Consider the following 12216-nt stretch of genomic DNA (forward strand, 5'->3'; position numbering starts at 1 on the left):
ATAATACTGTCCACAACAACCCCGGACAGTATCTCCTGCTCTGTTTCTCCAGGCGTACTGTAGCAGAGAGATTTTAATAACCTTGTGTAATCTTGTTTTATTTTCCCCTCGCATCTGCTGTTCATGTTGTGTGTGCAAGACGGATTGCCTCGAAACTGTGGACGATGCAACTATACTTAATTGGCCATTGTAGAGGCGTATAGATCTACAGTAGACCCTGCAACACAAACACATTCATAAGAGTCAGTCATGGGAATCTGAGATTTATACGTCATCTGAAAGCTGAATAAATAAAGCTGAATAAGCTTTCCATTGATGCATGGTTTGTTAGGAAAAGGACAATATTTAGGTGAGATGTGACTATTTGGATATCTGAGGGTTAAAATAAATCAAAATGGACCCTTTACACAAGCGTTTAACGGTCATCAGCATCTTAAATCCTTGAACATTTTAATATTTAGATTTTTTTTTAACATACAAACATTAATAGGCTGCACAGCAAGAAGGTCGCTGGTTCGAGCCTTGGCTGGGTCGGTTGGAGTTTCTGTGTGGAGTTTGCATGTTCTTTCTGTGTTGGCGTGGGTTTCCTCCGGGTGCTCCGGTTTCCCCCGCAAGTCCAAACACATGCGGTGATGAATTGGGCAAGCTAAATTGTCCATAGTGTATGTGTGTGAATGAGTGTGTATGGTTGTTTCCCAGTAATGGGTTGCAGCTGGAAGTGCATCCGCTGCGTAATACGTATGCTAGATAAGTTGGTAGTTCATTCTGCTGTGGCGAGTCGGCGACCCTAAATTAATAAATGGACTTAAAGCTAATTTATACTTCTGCATCAATTGCATGTGTATGCTACGGCGCAGCCTATGAGTGGACGCATAGCCCTCGCTGATGCCGTTGGCGTCGCTGACGTGCACCTCTCAAAAAATGTAACTACATGTTGCAACGACGTGTAGCGCAAGCTCTGTGATTGGTCGGCTTGGTAGCGCTGACGAGTGTGGGAGTATGGAAGTGAGAGCACCACGAGCCCGATGCAGCAATTGTTTACAAGTGTGGAGTCCTGTGAAGAGCTCCAGATGGGGACTGTTTGTGTTTACCACATGATTAAAGTTGTTGCACGTCTGCTGGTTCCTGCCTCAAAATGAGCCAGTTTGAGCAACTTGTACATTAAGGAAGCGTTCAGAAAAAACAAAACACCAGTAAAGAAACTCGACACAGAGGAACATAAACACCTACTGCCAGCTAGCGTTTCAGAAGTGTTAATGCAGAGCAACAGAAACAGCGCACAGAAGAATAAATGCTCGCCTACTCGCATTGCATGCACCGTGGGTCATGCCGATCACTTGACGCCGGAAAGTATAAATCAGGCTTTAGCCGAAAAGAGAATAAATGAATAAACTTTAAGACTGCCACGATTTTACAGTAATTTACTATTAAAGTATCACATATTTTCTTTAGAGTTCATTACTGTAATATGCACTGCATAGTGGGTCATTTTAAAACGTTTATGTTTATATTAGGAATGTGCAGTATTCTACTGTTATCAAAGTAATCAAGTGGTGCTACTGTAGTTTAAGACAACAACAATAACAGGAGGATACAGCAATATCACCCTGCAGCCCAAGACCGGTTACTCACTGAAGCTAAGCAGGGCTGAGCCTGGTCAGTACCTGGATGGGAGACCACTAGGTAACACTAGGTTGCTGTTGGAAGTGGTGTTTGTGAGGCCAGCAGGGGGCGCTCAACCTGTGGTCTGTGTGAGTCCTAATGCCCCAGTGAAGTGAAGGGGACACTACACTGTCAGTGGGCGCCGTCTTTCGGATGAGAGGTTAAACCGAGGTCCTGACTCTCTGTGGTCATTAAAAATCCCATGGCACTTCTCGTGAAAGAGCAGGGGTGTAACCCTGGTGTCCTGGCCAAATTCCCTCTATCGGCCTCTACGATCATGGCCTCCCAATCATCCCCTTCCACCGAATTGGCTCTATCGCTGTCTCTCCACTCCACCAATAGCTGGTGTGTGGTGAAGCACTGGCGCCGTTGTCCTGTGGCTGCCATTGCATCATCCAAGTAAATGCTGCACACTGGTGGTGGTGTGGAGAGACCCCCTCACCCCCCACCCCCCTCATAATTGTGAAGCGCTTTGGATGTGTGGCCATACACGATAAATGCGGTATATAAATACACATTACATTACATTACATTACAAAAACAAGACAGAAAAAATAGTCACTTGTTTGGAAGTTATTCAATTCAAAAGGAAATTGAACAAAGACAGTAAAAGTACTGTCAAAATTTTAGTACTATAAAATGAATATGTTGTAAATGGCATTTTAGCATTAAAAACAGTTGTGCTTAGAATATTTTACAGTAAACTGAATATGCGGTTGGGCCCTGCTACTGTAAAACACATTCATAGGTCAGTTACTAAAGGGGCAACAGTGCTGCCAGTAGGCTTGGGCGGTATCCAAATTTTGATACCGTCAAACCTCCTCCCTATTTTACCTCGGTATCCGGTATTATCGTGCATAATAAAAAAAATTTATGACGTAAAGCTCAGACAGCATCACCAAACTGTTGGCTTGTGCCTAAACCGTTCAGAAACTGAATACCGTATATGCGACCTTAGGTTCGCTGTCACCTGTCTTTCTTGTTCGTATTAGAGATCTGCGCAGGACGCTCTCTCTCATTTACACGCACGCATGCACACACACACACACACACAGAGAGAGCACCATGCAACACACAGAATCACGCCATTTACACACACACACACACAAACAGCATCCACGCGGATATGTGCGTGCTCGCTCGCTCGGGAGCGATATTGTTAGACCGTGCGCCTGCTCCCTTTCAAATTATACCAGAGTTACCAATCGCTCCCGTGCTTTATACTGAAATTTATTCCTGCACCGCAAGAGATCTGGCTGGCTCCATGCAGAATGCAGACCTCTAGTTCGTATTTACCTTGTCTTGGAAATACTGCCAAACTGCAGATCACTTGGTGCACGACTCGCCACCCCACCTCTCACTCTCCCTCTCTCTCTCTCTCTCTCTCCTCCACACTGTCCCGGGATGACAATCGCATATGTCTTTGTAGGCATTAAATAAATATAAATGTCTCCTATATGTGTGCATTGTTTTTTATGACGGTATAACGGTTTTGAAACTGACACCGTTACTAGTTTTAGATCCCGCGGTATACCATATTACCGTATTACCTCCCAATAGCTGCCAGTAAGTTACTGCAAAAATACAATGTAATGTCTAACATTAACTAATAATGAACAATACTTGTACATCATGTATTAATCATAGCTCAACATTTACTAATGCATTATTAAAATCCAAACTCATGCTTGCTAACATCAGTTACTGCACCGTGAGCTAACACTAACAAAGAATGACTCTAACTAACATTAACCCTTCGTGTGCTGTTCGGGGTGTTTTCCTTCACACTGGGGTGATTTCGAGTCTTAATTTGGCCACAATTTTCTCTGGGTTTCAGCAAATTGAATCATTTTTGGTGACAAATCTTATTGTGACACATATTTTGGGAAACCATTTCACACAATTCAACAACACACTCTGGACAAATGTAACACTGCTTTATGTTAGGGGGTTAATGTTATTAATCACTTTGGTTTTCATCCATATAACAGAAAGAAAAATAAATACAGAGTGATTGCGCTTTCATAAGAGTCCTCATTTGTAAGTTCCTTGAATTTAAAGTAAATAGAAATGTGAACACTATTGTAGGGGTGGTATACAGTTTGGCCAGAAGAATGAGCAGTCTGTCAGATGAAGAAGAGCCGGAGTCAGAGATTCTGAAGTTTACTGTAGATAGTTTGCAGTTTCATCAGCAGAAGCCAGCTTTAACACTCGCAATGAGTTCCTAGGCTGCTCTGACTTACAGTACAACAATGCAGCAATTACACTCTTTACACATGTCCAGAAAAGGTGGGATCCAGGTAAACAGTTTTCATTGGTTGCAGCAAAAATAGACAGTTCTGAGTGCGTGCATCAAGGAAGAATTGTATCTAGCTCCAGATATGGATGGCGATAGGGTCAGGCTGACTCTAAAGCCTGGTTTATACTTCTGCGACTGGCGTAACCCACGGCGCATGCAACGCGTGTAGCTGTGCATTTATACTTCTGCGCGCTGTCTCTGTTGGTCTGCATTAACACTTCTGAAACGCTAGTGGGCAGTGAGGTGTAAATGTTCCTCTGTGTCGAGTTTCTTCGCTGTTGTTATGCTTTTCCTGAACACTTCCAGGATGTACAAGTGGCTCAAACTCGCTCATTTTGAGGCAGGAACCGGCGGACGTGCAACAACTTTAACTATGAGGTAAACACAGAACAAAAATTTCCATCCGGAGCTCCTTCACGGGACTCCACACTTGTAAACAATCGCTCCATTGGGCTCGCACCATTCACGCGGCTCTCGGTCCCCCCCAGACTCGTCAGCGATACCAAGCCGACCAATCACAGAGCTTACGCTATGCGTCGTTGCGACGTGTAGGTAAATTTTTTTGCAAAAAAAATAGCGATAGCGAAGGGCTATGCGTCAGCGCCGTAGAATACGCCGGCGTTTGACGCAGAAGTATAAATCAGCCTTAAGTTATTAAGAGCTGATCTCCAACCTGTAAAAGCTAAACCAGGGACACAATAGACACAAGAGACAATCTGTTGCGGAAACTCAAGGTTGTCTCTTGTACGTTCAGCTGCGTTATCAAACTGGTTCAAGACTGGTTCCATCAACATTCGGCTACAATATCCTGACAACACATAGTAGTAAGAGTTGAGTCTATCTACACGTGAACACAGCTACTGCGCTCGTGCATCCAGGTTAATCATGAACAGCTCAGTGCGCATGCGCTAGTTGCACTATCGCGGTCTGATTATGTTTCAATCGAGGTTTATATGCATCAAATACATAACATCTGTGCCAAACATCTCAACTGACGAACATATTAACAATAATACAACCGTATAGCTGAATTAAATGTGTGCATTGGCATGTTACAGCCCTAATGAGTATGATTATGTGAAACTCCATATAGATACATATTGCAATGATTTCGGGTACTTACTTAGCGATGCACACACACATATATGCACAATCCTTAAATGTTCTGCTGAGTTGGACTCTGTAATACCTGCTTTATAACTTTAAACTATCAACAACCAACATTGAGCTATATTCTAGCGATTGTTCTTCCCGCTCCGTGGTTGTTGATGCTAGAGCGGATACGTTTGCGGCCGGAAGTCAGCGAGAATTATTTCTATTATTTATTAAATTTCTCACTTGTTATATTTTATTAACATCTACCCCCACCCCATCCCTAAACCCAACCGTCACAGTAATGTAAAAACTGTTGTTGTACCGAGTATTAGTTATGTTATCTGTTAAATAACCCAAATAAAATTTATTTTTGAACGCCTACCCCCACCCCAACCCTAAACCCAACCCTCACAGTACTGTAAAAATATAAATTATTGTTATACAGTGTTATAAAAAATGCTGCTGTATTAATGTGCATAGCGCACTTCCGGCCGGCCGCATATCCGATCTAGACTTTACCCTCCGTGGTGGATTTTGGCATAGTCCATTTCACGTGAGATGGCGGGGGTGAGTGGAAGAAACCAAGTCGCGGGGGGAATATTTTCTACAGAAATAATTTATGATGTCTTATGTGGCCCGGTACCAATTGTTCAACGGACCGGTACCGGTCAGAGACAATATCATGGCGAATAGAACAGGTGTTATTCCTCTCCTCTGCATCAGTAAGTCCATCCAGAGAGAGAGAGAGAGAGAGAGAGATCTCCATGACCTATGACCTGGTTTTTGAGGGTCTCCTGAAAACAAAGTTGTAATAGACAGGCAAGGAGAGGTGCACGGACTCTGAACATTCTTACATAAAGCAGTGTTTTAGTTATTCATTGCTTCAGGTCAATTTAAAAGTTAGATGCTCATGTAAATAATCAAATAATTTTATGTAATAAAAGTGATGAGAAACGTTGATTCCCGTTGAGATGGATTTGAAGGTAGAAATCCGACTCCTTCGCTGTCGACATTTATGTCCTTGACTTTTTTTTGGCTCATTGAGTTTGTCGTTGGGATTTTTAATAATTAGTTTACTCATAGATGTAATTTCCTGCAGTTTTATTCATGAAGAAGTCATCTACATAAGGCTTTCCTCTTCTTCTCCATCTTCTGCCCAGCGCAAAGTGATGCAGCAAGAGAGAGTGAGTGTGATTTCTCAGTTTCTCTCTTTCTCTTTGACACACGCACTGAATCTCTCATGCGTTTGCCGCAGTTTCAATCACGAATCAATTATGACTCTGTGATGCGGGGCGATGTATTGAATCACAATGATGTATGTTGCATCCTGGGATAGCTGGCAATAGAATATGTGTACATGCATGTGCATACAATGAACTGTAGTCAAAGAGTTTAGCTCCATTTAACAGATGCAGGAATAAATCCAGTAAGATATTTCGACAAGCGTATTGAGATTTGATGCTGTAGAAGCTCGTGTGTGTCAGCCACGGACAAAAATAAACGAATTAAAAGATCACGGCGACATTTATTGCATCTATTTTTGTTTTTTGTCTCACATTGGCTTGTTTCATCTCAATTCAGATTTTATTTTTGCTCTCTTTTTTAAAGTTTGAGTTTAGATTTCATAATTCTGACTTCTTTTTTATTATTCGTAATGTGTGTAGTCCAGACAATTGTCTTTTTTTCTCTAGTTCTGAAACAAACTTTTGTATAAAGGGTAAAGTTTGTATAAAACAAATAAGCCTTATTTTATTTATTATTTATTATTTTATGCATATTTTACTCTAAATCGTGAGTTTTTTTTCCTAAATTCTGCATTTAAATTTCACATTTTTACATTTGAGTTTACTTTATATCTTGCAAATAAGATTTTTCCTATCAAATTCTGCAAATTTGCAAATGCGCATCAAAAAAAAAAAAGTACAACTTCTGACCTTAAATTCTGCCTTTTTCTGCCAATTTGTGGTTTATTATTCACTATTTAGACCATTTTTAATACATATTTTTTAATTTTTCCATTAATTCTCTCATTAATTCTCTCTTTTTCTATTCTAAAAACAAGCCTTTTATGCTACTATAGGGTAAAGTTAATATCAAACCAATAAGGTTTAATTTAGTCTACACATATTTTACATTATTTGTAGTTTATTATTCACAATTAGAATTTTTTTCTCAATTCAGATTTTACATTTTGCTCTTTTCTTTAATTCTGAGTTTATATTTTGTAATTCTGACTTCTTTAATTCCCTCAGTAAAATAATCTCTCTTGCAGAAACAAGCTTCTGTATGTAAAGGGTAAAGGGTAAAGTCAATACAAAACAAATGCGGTTATTGAAATCTACACATATTTTACATTATTCATTCAGTATTCTGACTTTTTTACTCTAAATTACGAGTTTTGATTTATGAGTTCTGCATTTAAATCTCACATTTTTACTTTTGCGTTTACTTTATATCTTGCAAATCTGATTTCCCCCCTCAAATTCTTATAGTTAAGTCATAATTCTGACTTTTTTTTAAATAAATGTACTTCTGACCTTAAATTCTGACTTTTGCTGCCAATTTGTGGTTTATTTTTCACTCTTTTAGACAATTTTTTCTTAATTCTGAGTTCAGATTTTGCTCTTTTTGAAATCCTGAGTTTACATTTCAATATTCTGACTTATTTTTTACGCAGTAAATGACATTTTTCTATTGCAGAAACAAACTTCTGCATGTTACTGTAGGGCAAACTTCATTTCAAACTATTACGGTTATTTCAGTCTCTACATATATCACATTATTCATTCAGTATTCTGACCTTCTTTTACTAGTTTTGACTTATGAGTTTTACATTTGAATCTTACATTTTTACTTTTGCATTTACTTTATATCTTGAAATTTTAATGTTTCCCCTCAAAATTCTTAGTTTATATAACAATTTTGACGTTTTTTAAATAAATGTTCAACTTCTGACCTTAAATTCTGCCTTTTTCTGCCAATTTGTGGTTTATTATTCACTATTAAGACCATTTTTAATACATATTTTTCATTTTTCCATTAATTCTCTCATTAATTCTCTGTTTTTCTATTCCAAAAACAAGCCTTCTATGCTGTAGGGTAAAGTTAATATCAAACCAATAAGGTTTAATTTAATCTACACATTATTTTTTACACTTTTTTTTACCCTAAATTACTAGTTTTGACTAATGAGTTCTGCATTTAAATCTTACATTTTTACTTTTGCGTTTACTTTGTATATTGCAAATCGGATTTCCCCCCCCAAACTCTTATAGTTATTTTCACAATTTTGACCTTTTTTTAATAAATGTACAATTTCTGACCTTAAATTATGACTTTTACTGCCAATTTGTGGTTCATTATTCACAATTTACACCATGTTTTAATACATATTTTTCATTTTTCCATTAATTCTCTCAATAAAATCCTCTTTTTCTAATCCAGAAACAAGCCGTCTATGCTACTGTAGGGTAAAGTTAATATCAAACCAATAAGGTTTAATTTAATCTAAACATATTTTACATTATTCATTCAGTATTCTGACTTTTTTACTCTAAATTACGAGTTTTGACTAATGAGTTCTGCATTTAAATCTCACACTTTTACTTTTGCGTTTACTTTATATCTTGCAAATCTGATTTCCCCCCTCAAATTCTTATAGTTAAATCACAAGTCTGACTTTTTTTTTTAAATAAATGTACTTCTGACCCTTAAATTCTGACTTTTACTGCCAATTTGTGGTTCATTATTCACAATTTACACCATGTTTTAATTCATATTCATTAATTCTCTCAATAAAATCATCTTTTTCTATTTCAGAAACAACCTTCTATATGCTACTGTAGGGTAAAGTTAATATTAAACCAATAGGTTTATTTGATCATATGCATATATGACATTATCCATACAGTGTTTGTGTTATTTTTCACTCAATGTTTATTAGTATTTATATATAGGAATCAAAAAGCTTCAATGCCTTAATGAGGGACTAATTACACGTCATTTCTTCTTTCTCTTACAGAAACCTCTTGGACAGAGACACCTTCTCCAAATCTGATCCAAGTAAGCGTTTCATTATCACACAAATAACAGCATGAGAAGCGCATTAATTCGTATTAATTGAAACGTCACTGGTAAAAACATCTGCAAATGCATGAACCCCGTCTGAATCTCCTTTTATTTTCTGCATTTGAGCGCAGGGATGGCCATAGGGAGCGTGATTAGTGTGCCATATCGTACCTGCTTTAATCATGATGCTGTTTTATTAGAAAGCTTGATCGTGCACTGCTGCATTGGTTTCATATGCAGCGCAGTGCATTATTAGCGTTGGTTTTGTTTGCGTGTTCACGTGTGGCGCGCTCACGTGTGTTGTGTAGTCCAGATGTTGTGTTCGGCTACACATTCACAGCTTTAATGAACGTACAGATGCGTTTTCCTGCAGGCTCCGCATTGTTCATTCTGCCGCACGGCTGATTGCACTGACTGTTTCTGACACGCACACACATTATATGCTCTAAAAGCTCTCGTTTCGATTATTCCTCTGCCAAGAAAATGCCGGAAATTGGGCCAATTATATTGTTTGCAAAGTGTGCAACTTTTTCTCGCTCTTTGTTCGTTTAAAGGGATCAAATCCGAAACCCTTTCCCACATTTTCGCCCTGAAGTCAGTGTGTAATGTTAGTTTTACTGACATAAGATTGTGTTTTTTCCATGACCCTTTTCTGAGTAAACTTTCAGTGACCCTCTCTCCATTTCTTTATTTTATTTTCCAAACTGTAGTGAGATTTAATGTAATCATTCATTCATTTTCCTTCGGCTTAATAAGTCCCTTATTTATCACAGCAGAACGAACCGCCAACTATTCCAGCATTTTTATTGGTGTAGCTCATTTCATACACACATGCAACTTAAAGCACTTTACAAAGAAATTTTAATAAAGAGCATCAATATCAGGTAAAATATCTATATTTTAATAAACTAATACAAAAAAAAAAGTATTAGCAAAACAAACAACAAATATATATGAGCAATATCACTCGAGTAGCAGTGCGATGTGGCTGTGTGTTGGCACTAGTGGGGGGCGTTGGTTGAGGCCGAGTGCCTTAGTGTCGCACCAGTGACGATATACAGCCACATCGCACTGCAACTCGTGTGATATTGCGTTTATACAACAGTTCTACGACATAATCATGTATTTCAAAATAAAAATTAAACATTGAGAGTCTCCAAACCCTTTTGTAAGAGAAACTACTTTCTTCCACCATTCATTCACATCTGCAGCTGACGTCAGAACAGTAGAAATCGTTGCTAATTCACTAACATCACCAGAGCTGGGTAGAGAATTTAAAATCTATACTCAAGTAAAAATAACATCTTAAAAGTTACTTGACTAAAAGTAAATAAGTATCTGATGAAAAAAGTACTCAGGTTGATAGTTACTAATTACTTTTGACTTATTACTTTTCATTATATATATATATATATGTGTGTGTATGTGTGTGTGTGTATATATGTGTGTGTGTGTGTGTGTGTGTGTGTGTGTGTGTGTGTGTGTGTGTGTGTATACAGTTGAAGTCAGAATTATTCGCACTCCTGTGAATTTCTTTTTTTTTTTTTTTTTACTTCCCAAATTATGTTTAACAGAGCCATTTTTCACAGTATTTCCTATAATATTTTTTCTTCTGGTGAAAGTCTTGTTTTATATCAGCTAAAATAAAAGCACTTTTAAACCATTTTAAGGTCAATATTATCAGCCCCTTTGAGCAATATTTCTTTTGATTTTCTTTCTTTTTTTAAATATTTCCCTAATGATGTTGAACAAATTCAGGAATTTCTCACAGTATTTCCTATAATATTTTTTTCTTCTGGAGAAAGTCTTATTTGTTTTATTTCAGCTAGAATAAAAGCAGTTCTTAATTGTTTTAAAGCCATTTTAAGGTCAATATTATTCGCCCCCTTAAGCTATATTAGTTTTGGATTGTCTCCAGAACAAACCACTGTTATACAATGACTTGCCTAATTACCTTAACTTTACCCTAATTACCCTAGTGAAGCCTTTAAATGTCACTTTAAGCTGAACACTAGTGTCTTGAAGAATATCTAGTCTAATATTATGTGCTGTCAGATAAAGTAAATCAGTTATTAGAGATGAGGTTTTAACACTATTATGCTTTGAAATGTGTTGAAGAAATCTGCTCTCCGTTAAACCGAAATTGGGGGGAGAATATACAGGAATAATTCTGACTTCAACTGTATATGGCTGCGGTGTGACGTGAAGCGCAGTGGACGGCAGTGAGCGATGAGTCTATTTTTAGCCGTCTGGAGTTCCTGATTCCAGTGTCTTTTTGGCCGATGAATGAAGGAGGAGCTGAAGCTCTGCGTGACTGTCCTCATCACGTCAGCACAGCTCAGACTCAGCACAGCTTCACCAAGGCCCTACACATCTCATAAAGCACTCACAAATATCACATTATATATATATACTACCCTTAAAAGTCATCATGGTATCAGTATGGATAAATCTGCCCGTTCTCGTTGTTGTTTTCTTTAAAGGGCACCAATTATGCAAAAATCACTTGTATAAGGGGTTTAAACACAGTTGTGAGGCATCAGTGTGTGATTATAACCAGCTTCTAATGGTAAAAAGGAATTCATTGTATTATTTGTTAGCACACTTGATAAAAGCACACTTTGATTGACATTCCCCAGTAGTATGATGTCATCAGAGGGTGTAAGCCCCGCCCACTAGGGACTATCTCTCCCTTATTAGCATATAACATACGTCTTGTTTTTGAATCTGCCACTATGCCGACACACAGGCATATGTAGCTCCGCCCACTTTTGAAAAGAGCACAATCTCATTTGAATTTAAAGCGCCAGTCATGAAAAAACACCACAATTCGGATCAGAGCCTAAACGGGTCAGTTTCAGACAGTTATAAAACATTATCAGTACATTATGTGGTATTTTGAGCTGAAACTTCACACACACACACTCTAGTGACATCAGAGACTTTGTTTACATCTTGTAAATTCACAGTCACTCCTATGAGATCGACCAATAGCAAACCACAACGGTCCAATCAGTTCTCCATGAACAGTATAAAGCCCCGCCTACATTTGTTGTTGGTGCTGTTTATTGGAGTGTGGGCGGGATCAAACG

At 38.1% G+C, this 12216-nt stretch overlaps 2 protein-coding genes across 3 annotated transcripts in view; both read left to right on the forward strand.

Annotated features, from left to right (window-relative positions):
- Positions 1 to 12216, forward strand: part of ano5a (anoctamin 5a) — an 805725-nt gene that overhangs the window by 610469 nt on the left and 183040 nt on the right. The gene's annotated exons all lie outside the window — the stretch shown is intronic.
- cpne8 (copine VIII) overlaps positions 1 to 12216 on the forward strand; it is a 100015-nt gene that overhangs the window by 17614 nt on the left and 70185 nt on the right. Inside the window, exons 2-3 of one of the 2 annotated variants that reach the window (XM_087312645.1) lie at positions 6156 to 6240; positions 9078 to 9118. Coding sequence is in view for 1 of the 2 variants with exons in the window: in XM_087312644.1 (XP_087168770.1) it covers positions 9078 to 9118 (41 nt within the window). In the remaining variant the exon portion in view is untranslated. The remainder of the gene's footprint in view (positions 1 to 6155; positions 6241 to 9077; positions 9119 to 12216) is intronic. The other variant, XM_087312644.1, reaches the window with a different exon arrangement.

This window comes from Danio rerio, chromosome 25 (assembly GCF_052040795.2).
Source record: "Danio rerio strain M-AB ecotype USA chromosome 25, GRCz13ab, whole genome shotgun sequence".
Taxonomy (NCBI): domain Eukaryota; kingdom Metazoa; phylum Chordata; class Actinopteri; order Cypriniformes; family Danionidae; genus Danio; species Danio rerio.